At 37.0% G+C, this 19,714-nt stretch overlaps 1 protein-coding gene across 5 annotated transcripts in view; it reads right to left on the reverse strand.

Annotated features, from left to right (window-relative positions):
- The window catches only part of WDR33 (WD repeat domain 33), a 69,723-nt gene that overhangs the window by 40,734 nt on the left and 9,275 nt on the right, over positions 1-19,714 (reverse strand). For 3 of the 5 annotated variants that reach the window (XM_069024618.1, XM_069024619.1, XM_069024620.1), the window contains exons 2-7: positions 12,344-12,568; positions 10,503-10,571; positions 9,959-10,063; positions 9,233-9,328; positions 8,609-8,760; positions 6,753-6,850 (exon numbers count right to left, since the gene is read on the reverse strand). In XM_069024618.1, the coding sequence (XP_068880719.1) occupies positions 6,753-6,850; positions 8,609-8,760; positions 9,233-9,328; positions 9,959-10,063; positions 10,503-10,571; positions 12,344-12,547 (724 nt within the window). In that variant the 5' untranslated portion in view covers positions 12,548-12,568. Of the gene's footprint in view, positions 1-3,338; positions 3,675-5,993; positions 6,101-6,752; positions 6,851-8,608; positions 8,761-9,232; positions 9,329-9,958; positions 10,064-10,502; positions 10,572-12,343; positions 12,569-19,714 lie in introns of those variants that run through there. The other 2 variants (XM_069024622.1, XM_069024621.1) reach the window with 2 other exon arrangements.

Consider the following 19,714-nt stretch of genomic DNA (forward strand, 5'->3'; position numbering starts at 1 on the left):
TTCCTCTGTAATTTAGGATTTTATTATTAGTATCAATGCAATCTGCTTATATAAGTGTTTTTCCTCCTTCACATCCATGAGTAGGGCTGAAGGACAAAGCTCACAGCTGCACCAGTGGCTCTCACTGCAGGTGCATCCTGATGCCTACACAGAGCATTGTGCCCTATTATTTTTAATTCCATATGAAGTCACAACTGATGGAAATAAAGTTCTCATCCCTCAAGTACTTATAACTAACAATCTGTACAAATGGTTTCACCTAGTTCAGTATTTATCTACCCCTTGCAATCATCAGACACACAAAAGGAAGCAGAGGCAAGAAATCCTAATGATGCAGAGAACTTCTTATGGAACCATCCTGTATTTCAGCAGCATTGAGAGCTGGATGTCCTGGGAAACACTAAGGTTTCTCAATATTCCTCCAAGCTTAACAGAATAGATGGGTTACAAATATTAGTGTAAAATTTGCCCTTGGGCTGAAAGCGAGTGATTATATAACTTTCAGCTTCAGGACAATTTTAAGGGATGAAAATATTTCAAAGTTCCATCTGAAATAATCTCTTTCTTGCACAGTGTCTCTTCATCCTGGTCTCATGAAAAGCCTTGACAACAGTGTGCAGTATAACTTTTTTTATAGCATAGTGCTGTGGTTCATGTCTCATGATCTCTTTTACCCATTCCTTGAGAATTCTATCTATTTCCTATTAATTTTTCAGGATTTTTAAAACACGGGTTCTAGATAAGATTCAGAACTCTAAGACTTAGTATGCTGTACACTACTCACAAATGGACTAGAATTCTTAGGCGTATCAGGTGCCACCAGCTCCAAGAGCAGTCTTCAGTATCCTCTAATTCTCCTGGAACTGTTTTAGGATGCAGAGCAAAACCCTGAAGCTATCACCTTATCACCATCTTTTTTTAATCACAGAAACCAAGCACCTCAACTTAGTGGATCAAACCCAAATTTTTGTTCAATCCAAAATACTTCATAAATAGAAAGCTGATATAAGTCAATACAGCAGGTAGTTTCTCAACTCTCAGATGGATTTCTACTTTTAACACATAGAAGTGGATATTTCAATAAAGCCTACCTATAATGAAGTTTCCTATACAGAGAAAACCAACGCACTTTAGTCTTGAAAGTCATTACAGGGAATAACGCTGAGTTATCCTGAACATTTTTTAGTAGCTTTAATCAAGAAATGGGATTCTTCCTATCTAACATAGGTTATACCCACCATCCTAACAAGCAGCAATGACTGAGATTATCTCCAAGCTCAAGAAAGGGTGTAAGTATTCATACTCCAAGTCCTTGGTGCTACTTAACTCGGAGCAAAGTGTAAAGAAAGATGCTGCGGAAATACATGTTGTGTGATACCTTCTATTTATGAAGCAGGAAAGTGTATACAATATTTGTAACTTTTAATCTCACAAAGGCAGAGACATTCCCTAATGAGAGGAGAAGAGTGAACGAGACTATGAAGAGCCCACCATGCACAAAAAAGCAAAGGAGCAGCAGCAGGATTACTGGCATAACACAAGCAGCAGAACAACAGGGCTCCTGCATCACAGATTGTGCAAGTGATCCCAACTGTCTGTGCAGGAAAAAAACCTCTCACAGTTTCACTATTAACATAAATTCCTAACCATTTCCTGTGCCTAACGCACGTGAAAAGCACAGCCATCTGCAGCTGTTCCTCAACTGATTCAGCTGCAACACCTCTCACCCCTAGTCCCAGCTCAGCTTTGGCAACAAAGATTAATGAAGATCAGAGACCTGCAACACAAGCTAGCAAACAAAAAATCCACCAACAAAGAGGAGACTGAACTGGTCCAATACCAGCATTCCAAAACAGTCCACCTTCTTAAGTTCAAAAATTCAAGGACTTGCCTTCTCTAGATTGATATGGTTGGTGCCACTATCAGCCAGGTCTCATGTCATCCTGAGCTTCTGTTCTCAGTAAAAAAACCTTCTAATATTCATGTAGGGATGTATCAGTAGACTAGAAGACATTTCATATAGACCTGAAATCCCAATAGTCTAAAGATGCAATCCCCACAAAAAACCCCTGAAGGTTTAAACAGTGGGTCTCCTTACAAGAAACATGGTATTGAGAGACACGCATTTCTGGAATTTGCTGAGTTTTCTCTCTTTCCTGAGACAAGGGAAAAAAAAGAAAAACCTCACATAAGGGTAATGAAGTTGGAAACAGCAATGTTAGGATTTTTTTCTTTTAAATTATTCAATGTAGAGTTCAATTATATTCCAAGAAAAGGAAACAGCTTTAGAAGTTACTTGCTTCAAGGCTAAGAGCTAGATAATAATGCATGTTTAAAAGTGAGGGAGCAAGCTGAAGGTGTAGTTCTGGTCCTCAGGTTCCTTTTACCGATGGAACTCATGTCTAAATTGAGTACAGGATTTGCTATTTGACTGAGGGAAAAAACTGTTAAGGGATCCTTCCCTTTCAGATGGAAAGTGCAGAAGGAACTTCATGGTACAGTATTTGTCAATAAAGACTGAGAAACGGAAAAGAAGGAAGGAATAAAATTCTTCAGTTATTTCAGTAAGACTAGAGATGGAAACACTTTTTCAGAACCTGTGAGCAGATGAAAAGTCTGTTTACCACGATTGCTGTGACTCCTGCAGGCACAAACACACGTGTTATTTTGTAGGTGATAGTGTTAAAAAAATTAGCTGTTGTTCCAAACTGCACATTATAAATCTAGGCAGAATGCAATGAAATCTTGATTGCTTTTAATGGTTCAAATTAGGCTACGACAAATCTTTTGTCAAGTCTACCACACTGGCTGAAAGATCATTTAGTGTATTACCCTATTTTAAAGAAAGAAAATAGAAAAACTTATCTAGAAAATATTTTAAAAAGCATGGGTTATACCATCCTTCAGAGAGCTGGGTGGAGTCATCCTCCCCAAAAGACCTATTTAAGGCAGGCAACCTTTGAAATCCTGGGAATATAGAGCTGATCTACACTTCAGAATGAAACATTACAGTCCTCCCAAGCACTCATTTCTACTGTGAAAGGAAGGAGAAGGAAAGACAGGGGAACTGAGAAATCCAAAATCTATTTGTAGCCTCCTAGCCCACGACATCGTGCTGGGAGTAATTAAGGAATCGTGTGTTTATTTATGACCTACCCAAAATATTCTCAGGGATACATCAGCACAAACACACTACCCAGAACATCACTGCCACCAGTAAAAACCAGCAACAGCGTTAATTTCTCATATAAATAAAGGGACATGAAGGCTGTACTGCATGCAGTTTTTCACTAGATGTTTTTAGCATTATTAAAAGCCATCCATCCATGTGTATGTTCTCACAGAAATGTTCCCAGCATTAACTTCATTTGCAACAGTTTAGACAAAAGACCTGAGAGTGTTTTATTGGAAATGGCTTTCAGAGGAACAGATTATTGTCATGAAAATAAAATATTGCTATACTATAGTCTGTTTTCCATGTCTTATTTTAAAAACAGCATTTTTTTTAACATCAATAAAGTTCCCACCTGTGTGTTTTATTAAGTGCAGTAAACTGCACTCGTTACCATCATCAAGATAGCACCAGGACAGAAATTCACACTGGCAAAAGCAACTGGTGCAAAATCAGGCCCACAGCAGCTCCACTTCAAGAGAAAACACAGGCAGCACCTGGGCTGTGGGGAAGCAATGACACACAGTGCTATTTCTTCCACAAAAATTCACTTGAATTATTTAAAGACGGTTCCCCAAGAAAACAAGATTTTAATCCTATTTATTTCTTTAGGGTATTAAAAAGGAGCCTGATAAATCTGCATGTACTGCTAACAAAATGCCCAAACTCCACCTCCTGTGCTCTGGAAAGCCATGATGATAGAAACAACAGCCAAGGCAACATTAAGCAGTGAAAAACTGGCCAGCAAAGGGACTTGGAGATTAAAGAAGAGAGACTCAGAACCTCTGGCACAACATATGAAGAACCCTAGAGGGTGTCCTGTTTATCTTCTCTTTGACCAATTAAATGAAAGGGGATCCAGTTAATAAGTGTATCTCATGCAGGCCACGTATTCATCAGTTAAACTACTGAAAAAATGTGAAGCCTATTACAGATAACTGAAAACTGCAGGAAAATCTTGAGAATTCATCTTATGTAATTTACCACTTCCACTGTTTTTTCAATACTCTCTTCAGAAGGTAAGTCTAGAATTGTTGCTTCAGGCTGCTTTTAAGGGAACCATTGCAATATATAACAGGAATATATACTAGTTTGCTCCAGTGCAAGCAAAAGTACCTGCAGTCAGTCTATGGAATTCTGTCTTTTTTATATCAGCAAAGCTTATTCAAGTAACTTTAATGCTCTCTACAGCCCTGCTTTAAAAGCATTCCTTACCATTAGAATCTTCAAATCTGTTTTCTAAAATACGTTCCTTAATTTGTTGTTGAAAAATCACTAAGAATAACAATATATTGACATATTATCCCTGTGAGTGCTAAGCTTTTTATTAGTACATCTGACTGAAAATTGATAATTACATTTGATTTTTATAATTTGGTGTGACAACTTGAACACCTTAACATGTGAAGTGAAGCTCTGGACCTAAAGGACACTGTAGAACTCCTTCAACTTCACCAGTTATTATCCAGAATAGCTGTATGATGTGTCAAAGTAGGAAACAAAAATAATTGCCCAGCATTGTATTTGATCTAAACAATGTACCTAAAATCCTTTTGACATAGTGGCACCAAAATTTTAATTTACAGATCACTAACTGGATGGCAATGGCATGAATACACCATTGGAAGGCTGTGCTAAGCAAAGTATTACAGGTCACACTTGTAACCACGTAAAAGCAGAATGCACATGGAGAAGCCAAAAGCTGAGGATCAGTGTCCTAAAGCCATAAGCCCTAAGCCCCAAATAACAGAGTGAAAGCTTGTATTTTCTACCAAGAAAATTACATGTCACCCATCAGCTCTTTCAAATAACACTTCTGACCATATTCAAAACCAGTCCTAAAGACCAAAGCCAAATCAAACCTGTATGCTTGCAGAGACATCCTCCCAACAATCAGGGGTTTGAATATTATTTTCCTTTGTTGTGGGGGATTTTTTTGCTGGTGTTCTTTGGGTTTAGGTTGGGGTTTGGTGGTTTTTTGCTTATCTGACAGTAGAAACAAAGAGTAATCTGCCCTGTTCAATTTTATCCAAAGATGTTAAAGTTTTCAAACCACTTCTAACTTATGCAAAAGGTGAAGTGTATTGTGGGCAGATGATATAAGTAAAAACAAATGTATTCTTTCTAGAACTATGTGTAAACTCAAACTGGAATACTGAGATGTGTAAAATGTAAGAAACTATAGGATAATTCTATCTGAGGTCAAGCCACAATCAGATGTTAACATACACAAGGTAACAAGAAAATGTAGTGCAAATTCTGTTCTCTATAGCCTAAATTGAATGTTTTTCTCCTTCTGCTTTACACAGAACATTGAAAGAATGTAGAAGTGGAGGGATTTTTATAACCTTGACAACTCTGCTTGGAGGCAATCCCTATTTCCTCCACACGGTTAGTACATACCTGGAGGAGGGTACAGAATATGTTTAGGGCAGAATGATTTCTTCGTAAAGCATCAAGCAAAACACTCCCAAATCTGAGGCCTTCCAGAGTAACAGGTGTAAAATATATAACCTAGAAATTTGTTTGCCAGGTCCTGCAAAGAACACACCTACCATAATGTCTATGGACACATGCTGTTAAAATATCATCTCTGCAATAATGCTGAAAGCTCAATGTCTTTGCAAAGGAGTGGTGTTTAAAAGTAACATACTTGTAAAACAATAAGAGAGCTTAAGAGTCAAAAGAAACAGGGAGAGCTCTACTTCATGAAATACAGAATGCAGGTCCAAGTTGGAGGCATGATTTAAAAAAAAAACAAAATTCTTTAATTTAGGAAAGCACTGAACAAGCTCACACACCTAGAACTGAAAGCCCATGTTTTTATTACATACCTTCTTTACAGATTATCTGCAAATCTACAACCCTCAGTCTCTCATAGCAGCCTTTCAATACATTCTCTTATTAAATTATGTACCTTGGACATCTCTGCAAAACAGGAATAGCTGTCAGAAGCTACTGTTCTTGCTCGTTGGGATTGCAGCAAGAGAAGGAGAAAGGCTCAAGAAGACCAGTGGAAAGGCACCAGAATTTAGTGTACATAGATGCTGGACAGAAAACTTCAAGCAAAGCTAGGATTACTTGCCTGTGCTATAAATGATGTGTCAAAATTTACCTGTTTTCTCTACTTAAATACTCTCTTCCTCTTAAGGAATGAGAAATAACTACACCTTGCCTCAGAAGAAACCAGAATGAAAGGTATGCCCGTGAGAAGAATGGAATCCTCTGCATGAAGATGCATGTTCTGAAATAACAGTGGTCACTGAGATTAAGCCTTGGAGAAAGATAAATGTATTCCTGATCCAGAAACAGCTGTTTCTACCAAATTAGGAGCAGTAAAATGTCCTTCTATCCACCTCCATTGTTTAGAGCTTAAGTGAAGAGTAAACAGTGTAATGCCATTGTGAACTGCAGCCTCTCTGAATATAAGGCACCTATAGCAGCAGCCAAACAAAAACTTGTTTGGAGCATTAAGACAAACTGTAGACAAGCTGATACTTCTGTATTGTGAACACCTAGTTAATAAAAAAAGGTTTTCCCCCTCTTGAAATACCCCAATCAGTACTTTTGGTACACATACCTCGAAGAATTCTCTCCTCATGGCAACGTAGAAAGTCCCAGATTCTAACAGTGCCGTCGTCAGAGCATGTAGCAAATTTATTATCCGTGGGTGAGAAACTGTTACATGAAGACACACAGCAGGGGAAAGAAGTCAGCATTTAACAGATTATCTATGCTTCTCAGACAGGGCAAAATTATACTGTAATGTGTTATACACTGAAGGAGGCATTTGAACATAGGCACTTCTAAGTGAATACAGTGCCTGCCAAACGGCACTTCATCACAAGCCATGAATTTAGCATAGGATTACTATTGCACTGCAGTCCCCTGTCAAATGAGGAAAAAATCTGTCATTTATTCTTAGCACCTTCCTATCTGTGACTGCACATAGCAGTGCCTTCTCTGCAGGATGAGAAGCAACATCAATATGATTTGGTAACTGTCACCCTAGATTTTCATGTTTGGTAACACCATAAGAAAGTGACACTGCATAGAAGCACAGGAACAGTTCTTAGGGAAAAAACTCCTCTTCATCCAGAGGTGCTTTGCAGCAGAGAAGCAAAAAATAAGGGAAAGCTGGTTACAGGAAAATGCTACTTGGTTTAACTGTTGGGAAAAAAAAACTATATAAAACAAACATACCACTTTTAAGAGCAATTTGGAAACACTCCCTCTTATTACACCCCACCAACAACATGAAAAGAATCCTACAGACACATAAGCAGCTCCCAGATTCAGCAGTTAACATTGATTGATGAAAGTCACTGGAAAAGCAAGGAGTTATTTAACCATGTGAATAGGGCCAGAACATCTCCAACAACTGACAGGCACTCAACTTTCTTTCTGGTGCAGTGAAAGGCCACGAGGGAGCCCTTGTGAAATCCTAGATCTTTATGATCAAGAAAGGGCCTAAAGCAGTAGAGAAATTCAGTGCACGGCCATGATAGTCAGACAGTAACTGAATCCAAAGTAAGCACTTCTCATAACCAAACTCTGGCAGAAAATGCTGCACCCTACCAAGAAAAATGGTGACTTTAGTGGAAAGCGAGTTTGTGGCAGTGAACCTTTATCACCAAGGGCCAGCACCTGAACCCAAAGAAACACTGTTTTAGCACCATTTGGGATCTGCAGCTTCTCTTCAGGCTTACTTTAAAAACATTTACTAAAAATTATATGCAGGTTTGCTCTAGAAACACCCTTCATTTACATCTTACTGATAAGTATCACTTTGGATTTGATTTTTATATAGACATTTGCACAACTGAGGCATCAACACTGAACCAAGAGAATATCCTACAATCTTCTTTTCAATGGCTTTCTTACAGTTTCAAGCTTGAAGAACCCATTCAGTATTAACATTAGACTTCTGTATGTGGCAGTCTGCGTGGGTATTTAGTATTACTGGAAGTCTTGGCTTCACCAAGCCAAGCAGTTCTTCACTTTATTTAGTGTTTTATTATTTTGTGAGAACTATGCAGGTGTTTTATTTCTGAAGGCTTTATATTTTATTCAGTTAGATTATTAAAGACTGAATTCTTTATTTGGAATGAAATTGTTGTCTTACACAGTGCGTATAAAAAGGAATAACTGATACACATCGTCACCATATAAAAATGAAAAGAATACCAGTGCAAAATGCGGCAGACAAATACATCTCTAACATATTGCAGAGGCGGATACTGGGACAATACTAATTCAGAAAGGTGCCAGCAAAACGGTGAGAATGTGGAAACAAAAGGAAATATTGTGTTTATGTGGTGCAGGAAGTTTCCCAGAATCTGACAGAACCCATGCATTTCTGCACCCAGAATACACTTAGAGAACAGTCTAATCATGGCAATAGGTACTACAGAAAATGGTATATTGTGTATAAACCTGGCCTCTCTAATCGCCTCCTTATGTGCCTGGAACATCTTGACGTTGTTCATGTTGGACTGCCAGTATTTCACATATCCCCCGTGGTCTGCTGTCAGCATCCACATATCATTGTGTGACCAAGTCATAGCCCTTACAGGGCTGTCGTGAGCCTGCAAATTCAGAAACAGAACTTCTAGCAAACACATTCAAATACTGTCTGATCCACACAAACACTGAAGTTACTAAAGTTCCAACTTAACAGCTGCAATGAGGAAATGAGAACAATGATGATTTAATTACATTCAAGATGTTGGGGGGAAAAAAATCCCTTACTCTGTATACAATGGTCTTCTAAATAATAAGAGTATTTGCACTTTGTTTCCAAAGTGTTTCTTTATTATTACAAATACTCATAGTACATTCTTGAGAACAGTTAATACAGCAGATGGAGGTGGAATGAGAAGCATTAAGTGAATTGCCTGCAGCCATAGCCTGGCATGGGATCAGAGCAGAATAAAAGACTTCTAAGGCTCCCATCACCACTCAGACCACAAACCCATGATGAACAGGGTGAAGATGTGTTCCTAAAACATGCTCCAAGACCTCAAGGATACACAAAGAAATCTTGACAGATTACTTTACCTGCAATATTGTTTCAAAATTGAAAGTCAGTCCATTCCATAAAGTGAACTCCCCACTAGATGCACCAGTGACCAAGCGTCTCCCCTCAGGAGTCCACTGCAAAAGAAACATTTAACTAAACTGTGCAAATATAGCATTCAAATATTTCTTCACAATTCTCCAAATAAATCATGAGGTTTTCCAGGGACTCTTTGGAAATGGAAGCAACTAAATGACTTTCTAGAGGATGCGAGAAAGCAAAAATGCAGAACTGTGCCAGAGGACTTTTGACTTCTGTAACAACAGGACAAAGCCCACTGTAAGAACAATGAAAAACTAGCTGTAAAGAAGAAACAGCTTATTGGCACCATTGCATTTCTAGCACACAATATCCATACTAAACAATACTTCTGATATCATGGAAAAGCTGTTAAAAGCTGCTATGAGACTCAAAGAGCACAGCGACCAAATTTCCTTTATTTTGAGTCAGATATGTCAGCTCTCTGAAATGTAATAAGGAAGGTAGGAATTGCACATTAAACTCTGAGAGTTAAGAACTCTTGTGTACTCATACCTTACCACTTATTTTCCTAAAATCCTCCACAGAAAGACTGGACACAGAAGTAGTCCATACATTCCACATGCTATTTTTATTTGAAGATGCTTTAACTGCCTTCTTGTTCAGTTAAGACTCAGTCTAATTTAAATTAAGACAACACAACTAAGTAATTCCAACACTGTACTCACCCTGACAACAAACACTGGGCATTTTACTTTATTAGTAGATGTCCGAACAAATTTTGTAGTCACAGCATTCATAGGGTTGTTCAGCATTCCTATAGGAGGGACCAACTGTAAAAGAAGAAAGAAAATACTTACTAATGACATTTAAATCAGAAACTTCAAGAAAAGCATATGTTCTAAACACCCATTTCTGGAAAAGCAAGGTTGTCATTTGCAGGGGTATTACCAGAAGTAAGGTGGTAGAAGTGTTTTGAAGTCTGCATGATTTAACAACTCAAACATCCAGGAACAGCATCTTCAAGAGCAGCTTCGCAACCTCAGTGCATTACCAAAGTTCTCACACACAGAAATTAAAAGCCTGTCCAACTTTAAGGTCCCTTCATGGGCATGGATTCCAACAGAACAAAGTAATCTAAAGATACCCTTCATAGCTTTAAGGCTTTTTGCAGACATAAAAATAACCTCAGCTGACATACAGAACCCTTCCTATTTTCTGGAAAAATTTTATCTGCACAACTTCACCAGTGAACAGGAAAACTTTACTTACATCATTATAATATCCTGCATCGGGCTGGATCGCTCGCATATCTCGTTGGTCTCTCTGCCATACTCTATTCTGGAAAGAAGAAAACAACTCCTAGTTCATAGTATTGTACTTCATTGGTAAATAACAGAGAATAAGAAACACATGGAGATCCTTATTTGGGAAATTCCAAAGCACTCCAAGGATTTCAGAATGAACTGTGTTAAGACTTTGGACTCAGGAAAAGGAACACATGGAATTTATACTCTGTAAGAAAAGGAGTCAGGAATGTTTAAAGTGTTAATTTCATCTGATTGAAGCAACACCTTTGAAAGCGAAGCTTAACCCCAGGAAAGCAGCGGTCCTACGTAACAAGGAACATTACTGTGGCACAGACAGTGGTGCTCTGCTGCCCAGTGTCAAAGGTTTATGTTCAGGACAAGGATTGACACCATTAGCAGCTGTGCTGATGAACTCCACATGAAATCCACACAGCAACACGAGCTACAAAGGGACCTCCTGCACTGCAAGCATAAAGACAAAGCTTTCAAATGGATGAAACTTAAAAGACAAAGGGGTAACCGTACCTTCAATTAGTTAAATTTTGAGAGTTGTCAAACAAAACCTTTTCAAAAACATTTCTCATGAATTTAGAATTAAATTACTTATTTCAGCTTTGTGCCACAGACCCTAACCAATTTGGATCTGTACACATATTGGAAACAAGTTACAATTCTAGGTAAAACATTCCCAGCATATACCACTACCGTTTGCTACAACTTCTTAAGCCAAGAGCAAATTACACATTTTTCTTGGTTGTTTCTTTTTTGATAGAACCACATTAAATTAAATCAGTAGTACTGATGCCAGAAGACAGAGATCTGATTTTTTTTTATGTTGTTACCATTTTAATCAACAGAATTTCGATGGTGCTTATTCTTGCCACAGTAAAAAGGTCCTGGACTTCTAAAACTGTTTTTTAGAATAGTCCACTACTAATAGAATCTCTTTTGGGGCATTCCTAAAACATAAGAATATGTTTAAAATGTTTGATGTTTGAACAGATCTTAGAAGATAAGGGATTAGTTATTAAAAAAACCATCTAACTTAACACCTACAAGCTGTAATTAAGCACTGGCCATAGCAGATGGAATTAATTTCATCACATTTTGGCAATGTTGCTGTTGCAGCTGCAACAATACCAGTATTTAGATTTCATTCTCTTTCTTCTAGGGTAACATTCAGTACTCATGGAGTGAATCTTGGATGAGAAAATTATTTCTTAAGAAAGTAATGCCATCCCATCAGGTGAACTAAAGAAGCATTTTTACAGAAACATTTCTTCAATAAAACTTAACATTTAAGTTTTTCTCTATTTCTTAACTGTATAGAAAGGGACTTTCAGAGGCCACACTGCAGGCTGAAGAGCTATTTAGTAAAATGATGAGAAAACATTTTTAGTGCCCTGATTTTGCAGGGGAAGGGATAATGGTTCATCTTCCATTTTGGGAAATTTCTATCTCAAAACAAAAATAAGAACAACTACATATTTATGATGAGTTTTTATGAAAAGTCAGAACATTACACAAGATATTCAACTGCACACCAACTTGGAATTTCAAGACAAAACGCAAAAATTGGTATTTACATAAAGTACACAAAACATGCAGTTTTATAGCCAACACTCAATCTCCCCCTTTTATTCACAATATAACAAATTTACAAGCATTTGTAATTTTGGTTGAAAATGCAGCAGTAGATCTTCCAGTATTCCAGACTGCTCTGTGGAAACTGAAAAGCACAATCCCGAATATGAGGAAGAAAATAAAGGTTTCCAAACAAAATCAGAAAATGAATTTACTAACCTCCAAATATTTAATTACAGAGGGATTGTAGTCGATGGTCTTTCTGTTGACAGCTTTTCTCATGCGCTTCCCATCGAAGGTGAGCTGCTGCATTGCCTGCTGCTGTGCGAAGTCAGGCCTTTTGTAGAACAGCTGCCGAGGCGCCTGGTGCTGGAACCTCGGCATGTGGAAAAACCGGGGCGGGGAGCCGATCTCTGTGGCCATGGCTCCGTCCTGCCTGAAAGGCTGCACAAAGTGAAACATCACGTTATCACATAACCATGATCACAAACCCCCACATTACCATCTCCCCTAAGTTTACAAGGATGACTAACAGCTTCAGAAATTACCGTTTCCGTAAAAAACCATTTGCATATTCCTCTGAATTATTATTTTCCCTTGTGCCACACACAAAGCAGCTAAATACTTTTGTTCCCTATCAAGAGGAATTCTGAATTTAAATACTTCACTATTAAGTTTGCATTACCATCCCTAAACTAAAAGTGTGCAGGAAAAGAATGTCCTGAGTAAAACAGCATAAATAAATGCAAGAAATGGCAAGATCCTTTAACAGAGGATATTTCAGATTCAGTATAAAAAATAGGAAACACCACATTAATCATAAATTAATTTAACTATTAAAAAAGTTTTCAAATGTTGACTCAAGATCTTATTCTATGACCTGAAAATAAAATTACACTCCTTTCACACAACTTCTTGTAAATGGACCACAGATCACATTCTACACGTAGGTATACTTTCAATCCTGTTATTGCAAAATAAATCAATTACATCTTTAACAATGCTTAGTAAATCTAACTAAGACTCACTGCGAATGTTAAGAAAATGTGAAGGGCAGGGAGAAAATTTCAATATTCAGAATTTTTCTGACAGAGGGAAATTAGTATAAAACCTCATTTTTCAGTCTAAAAAAATCCTTAAATGATGAGATCACAGCAACTCCTTCAGAGCTGAAAATACAATATACAGTCTCTAAAGTATATACTAACTTCAGACTCAGCCAGTTCCAGACTGAACCAATGAATGCTCAAACTTCATTTTGAACATGATCTCCCCCACATCCTGAACTCACTTTGGAAAACATTTTAACCAAAAGAAACTAGCACTGACATCAAGGGAATTCAAAAATGCCTAGAAACTCTCCTTTGCACAAAGGGTTAAATGTTTACACAGAAACAAAGTACATGTAATAAAAGAAAAAGGAAATAGCAATTTCTTTTTAAAAAAGATTACATAATCTGCTTGTAAATTCATGAATACTTTCCTAAGTAGTTAAAATACTCATATCCTCAATTTGAAAGAGTTGAAAAGTTGATTCGCTGCCAATTTTAAAATTTTATCTTGTTTTTTTTGAACCCAACAGTTCAAAACCATTTCCATTTTTAAGTAGCAAAATAAAGCTAAGATAGAAATGTTAGATATAAGAGTCTGTTTAAAGGCAGTGCAGGGTTTGATTCTTTTTAAGAGATTCTTTCTAATCACTGGGAGCATGTTGCTATTTAAATAAATATCAGGCAGTTTGTTGGCACAGAGAAGTGAACAGCTCTGCAAACTTAAGACTTACACACTCCTTTTCATGCTAACAAAGTGCAACAAGCCAGCTATAAAACTACCTACAGCACCCAGCTCCTTGCTACACAAACAACTCCCACACTAAAGCCATCACAACTATTCTCCATGCAAGACAAACCAGTCCAAACTAAACCAGAACATTTCTTTAAATGAGGTAAGGAAATTTAACACCTTTGGCAGGTGTAGCATCTTGTTAGAACAATTTGGTAACTAGAATGAAGGGAGGGGGGAAGACAGACAACAGCTTTCAAAAAACAAACCTTCATCTGGTGGCTGGAAGGCTCATTTGCCTGAAAGTTGCCCCATATCAGGCATACCAGGGCATCTAATCAGACACCACAAGTCTCCAAACACTCCACTCCAGACCACCACTGTAACACACAGCAACTACAACAATAAGGTTGTCTGAAACAAGGTATCCAAATTTTCTCATACAGGAATTACTTCAAGCCCCCCTAACACCATCTCTTACAACTTGGCAGGAGGTATCAAACTGTTGTACAGAAGGTTTCAAATGCTAAATATCAAAGGTAAAATTTTTTTTGTTGGGAGTTTATATCAAAAAAGAGAAAGTGGCTTCTTCAAATGAGCAGAACAAGCTGGCATTAAACATACAAGTCCATTAAGTCTCCTAAATGTAGTTATTTAATTGTCAGAGGAAAAACCCAACAAAAACAAACACAATCAAAAAAACCCCACAAAAAACAACAACACACCACAGGATGATCCAGAAACCCAGATGAAATTACCAGTACCACTCTTTCTCAAGTCTGAAGTTTGACACTCCCTTATACCAATCAGTGCTCTAAACCAGACAGAAGATATTTTTTTCAAAACCACACATCTATACTCTCTAATAGGCAATGCAAGAATAAATGTCAAGAACTGAGACCAAGAATGCAGACACAGATATATGCGGGGGCTTCCAAAAAAAATTTTGATCAGCTATATTTGCAAGAAAACATTACATAAAAATCCCTTTTTAGGGAAACAATGCAAAGCAACACATTAATACTTGATTTTCATGTTCCAGGAAAAAAAAAAAAAACCTGCTGAAGAAATTTTCTGCATTACTATCATTGGTAAATAAAGCATTAAGCATGATATGGGTCAGTTTAGATTGCAATAGCTTTAGGTGAGTCCAACCAGTGTCTACCTTAAATCAGCATAAACAACCTTCACTTAAGATGCAATCCACATCAGCAAGAACTAGGACCGAAGGCATAAACATGTTCATTACACCTCTTTATGTCTACAGATCCTTCCACACTCATGATTATGGCAAGACAATAAGTGACATTACAACTACAACATGACGGGAGATGACACAGGATTAGAAAAATGAAGCATTTATATCCTGTTTCTTCAACTTTTGAGATCACTGCCTCTTATCACGAAAAGCCTTCTACCTCCATTAATGAACTCTGAAAAAAGTATGGTTTATCCAGCTGCTTAGGAGCATTTTCTTCTAATAATTGCTTCAAATATTATGTTTTATCCACATAGTATCCTCATCATGTCATGTGTGCATATGACAAGTATAAAATTTATGAACAGATATATAAAAAATGTGTGCACGCTCATATACATGAGTACACATACACACCAAGTGAAGCTGCCAAGCAAAGCAGCTTTAGAAATAAATGGTTTTGGCACACAATTATCAAATGAAACTAGAACATTTTTTCCCAAAGACTTCTACTCCAGTTAGACAAATACACCCATTTAATGCTTAAGTTATTAGTATCCTACTTGGTCTTTTGTTGGGACAAACCAAAGCCTCAACAGGCTCTCCTTAAGATCTTTTTTATCAACTACAACATCAGAATTCAGCATGTCTATTAGCTAAAGCTCCTTTTGTATTGGCAGTGTGAGCAGAAACATGCAAGCAAATATTGGAGGACACTGTGCAATCCAGTGTAGTAACATCTGATTTCCTATTTTAAGCGAAGTACCAAATTTTTTCTTTATTTTAGAGTCCATCAACAGGATTTTAAATGGAAGAAACCATATTTTCCCTAATTCACAGAATCAGAACCAACAGCAAGATTTGTTTCCAACATCTGGCATACGTCAGCTCTTACTTCATTGTTTCCAGACATAAATGTTACCACAACCAATTGCTTTTCTTCTAGTTCATTACACCCTTATCGTAATGTGAACTAAGTTCATTTTTGTATTCCATTTTTCTATGCATCCTTATCAGTTTTTCACTTTCTGTCCCCATGAAGACCCCTTTCAAAGCTTCACACATTTTGAGACAAATGTATTTGGGGATATAGAGCCTACAGAGCAAGTCTTTCATTCCTATTAGTGCCATAAGGATGCCAGGTCTACTGATGCCATCAAGTAATCAGAGGGATGTTACTGGAGAACAGAATTAAAAATGAAAAAAACCTCATGACAATCTCACACCCACAGCAGCACAGTGTTAAAGAAGATGGACTTGGGCACTTCTTTCGCTTTTTGAAATGAGCAGAAAGTCACATACAGTATTAGTCACTCGCAGAAAATGGTTACCCCTTAATTCACATACCCAAATAAGGCTACAAAGGTAATACTGGCATTAAATGTAGTAGTGTTGTTACTTTATCATCTTATTTGGATATGTTTGTTCCTTTTATATAAAAATGAATCTTGCATTAAGTTTTGAAAATTGACAGATTCCAACTTCAATCATGCAACCAAAGCAATTCACACATAACTTCACTAAATCAAAATAAAACAAATTAGGCTACTCAAACCAAACTAAAACCACCAAACAGGTAAAGCTTGGAGAAAGAGAGTCATGGCTTGTTTTAAATACATCACTGCTTCTAGACAGCTCAATACTACAAGAAAAAAAAATCTGATTTATGTATAATCTTGACATATTTCCTATGGTTTATGCAAAAAATAAAGCTCATCATTAATGAAGTGCAGTAACTGGTAACTAAAACATCCTTGCCTATTTAATAGCTATTTTTAATTAAAGGTAAAGCAACTTGGGTGGAATACAGTAAGTTATAAACTAAACATGTCAAAAGAAAAGTATGTTTCCAAATGGTAGCAAAGAAGGTTATGCTGCAGAGTGCAAGCAACCAGTGACTTTTCAAACCCTACACTGCCCACTAAACACAACATGCTGAAGCTTAAAAGACATTGAGCCTGAAATGGCTAAAGCAGCAAAGGAAAACGAGTGCTAAAAACTTCCAAGTGTATCTATATAATACTTTAAATGTGTATTACACAGTTCTACTACAAAGTACACACAGACTTTAAAACAAGCACTTTTACAGTGTAACAGCAACAGTGAAAATTGGTAGTAGTTATTTGCACTGCAACAGCACACTGGAGTTCAAACCATGGTTTGGGACATTCAGTGCAAAACACAGGATTGAAGAAGAACCATCTCAGCTTCCTGAGGCCTAAGAATAAGATAAGAGCACCGCAATGCAAAGGCACTTTACCAAGTTTATTGTTCAATGCTACTTTCTTTAACTAGCAAAGCACTTTTACATCTACAAGGTAGAGATAACTAACTTCCTTTTAGTAACATCTTTAAAGTCCTACTGTCAATAGCCATCTCTGAGAAAACATATCTCTACATTTTTTAATTTGTGTATTAAGAAATCTATAAGCACAATTAAATAAACACACCTGTTCTGAATAACAATCATAGCAAATACAATTTAATGTTACTTCTTTCCCTATTTTACAGAGTATCAACACTTAATATCCACATTCCAAAAGATATGCCTTTCTTTGGTCCTTTGGGAGAATGTGCATCTCTGCTCTGGAGACCAGCAGTGGATCCCTCCAGGGCTTCCCCTTCCTGAGAAAAGCTCCTTCTTCGTCTCCTCATCCAGCCTCTTTCCTTTCCTGGGAATCCTACCTCTTCCCAGTGCAAAAGAATTACGTGAAAGGATATTCTAGACATAAATGTTCAAACTTTTGCCATCTTCAGCAACCATGTTTTAGAAAATTAAAAAAAGAAAAAAGGAAATAAACATGCATGTACACACACACCCCATTTCTCTATTGCACAGAAACAGACCCAGCCATCCTGGTTAAAGACTGAGAAGAGTGACAGACAAGTTCTTGAAATCATAAAATTTCCAGGCAGGGGGTTACACAGCAAAAAAAAAAGGATTCTTCATTTCTGCAAACCATTTAATTTTAAATAAACTGTCTTCCAAATATTTTAAACTAAATTAGATAGACCTCAAATCATTTCTCTTTTAAACAGAAAATGAACCTGAGCAAAAGCTTTGTTCTCAGTCACAGTTTCTACATCTCCCTCGCTTCACTCACCGACAGGAATGGAGCAAGAGAGCTGCAGGTATGGTTAAAACCTAGAAGGATCAGAAAATCACATTACCAAAGCCACTGTAAAACCAGCACTAGCAGCAGCAAGCTTCTACCACCTTTTTCTGAAGACACACTTGAAATCTGCCAAAACTAATTTGCATGTCTGCCAAAGAATTAATCTCTCACAGCAGATGAAATTTTGTTACTGCTCCATTCAGATGCCATCACTTTTCTGAAGATTAATCTTACATTTCCTTCACTGTGCACAAGATAAATCCACTCAGAAAACACAGACAAAAATATGAAAAAAACAAAAAACCCACTATGGCAAATTGCAGATGTAGTGAAGAACATATTAATCCGACCAATTCCCCAAATTGCTTTGTGTTTCAATTTCCTACTGCATTGCAAGAACACTTATTCAGATTCACAAAACAAGATTACCCAATGTCTGAAATGTCTACATCTTTGTGAGACAAAAATCAAAGTTCTGAAGTAATTTTGAGTACTTCTCTTATTACATGTAGGTTGTATTATTTTTAAACAGATTAAGCTGTTTCAATAGAATATAATGGTATCTTTTCTACTGATTATGAGAGAATTGGTGTATTAAGCAGGAAGATAAAATTAGTTTAAAAATTAGATTCCATAATGAAGCGCAAAGTTGCCCAACTTTTTAGTCAAAACCAGACCCGTAACAGTAAAAAAAAAACTATGTAAGGTTCTTGACCTCTAAGTATTCAAAAATCTTATTCCCACTTTTGAATTATATAAAGGCACTGCAGCATGCATTTTTGTGCATTTTAATTTGTATATCTCAAAAAACTTTCTACAAGGCATGCAGATATGAGTACAGGAAGTTTAAACTTAAAACCAAAACCATTCTTACAATTTGAGAGACTCCTTAATGATCTACAAGTGCTAGGGGTCCACAATACACCAAATCAACGAACTCAAGGCAAAAATACTGACCTGTGTTATACAACACTGCTATTATGCAACATCCCTATTCTCTGCAGCAAGCACATTTTCCCTGGGCTCTGCTGCTGTGCTCCCAACATACATCTGCAGCCATTCTCTATTGTATTCTATTTCTGAACCAACCTTTCCTAGAAATGGGGTTTAAATTCTGACTATGCAAATAATGGGAAAGAATGTAGCAGCTTTCCCCATTTCAGTCATTGTGTTCCAATAGAAAATGTAAAAAATAAAATAAAAATCTCATTCTTCATTCAAATTGCAGAAACATACTTAAATTAATAATTGTCCAAGTCAAAATAAACTACTCTGCCCAAAAGGTTCACAGATCTGTTCTTATTTGGAAGTACTCCAAAGCTTTTTGTTTTATGCCCAGTCCAAAATCTATGACACTGGCATGATCAAAAACCTAAAATGCAGAAGCACTTTTTTTCCCCTTTAACTTCAGTTCTGTACTTTCACAATGCCCAGTTTCACCACAAAGTTCAAACCTTTGGATTTTCAACAGGACCCAAACATGTACACACACAC

Source organism: Aphelocoma coerulescens, chromosome 9 (genome assembly GCF_041296385.1).
Source record: "Aphelocoma coerulescens isolate FSJ_1873_10779 chromosome 9, UR_Acoe_1.0, whole genome shotgun sequence".
NCBI classification, from domain to species: domain Eukaryota; kingdom Metazoa; phylum Chordata; class Aves; order Passeriformes; family Corvidae; genus Aphelocoma; species Aphelocoma coerulescens.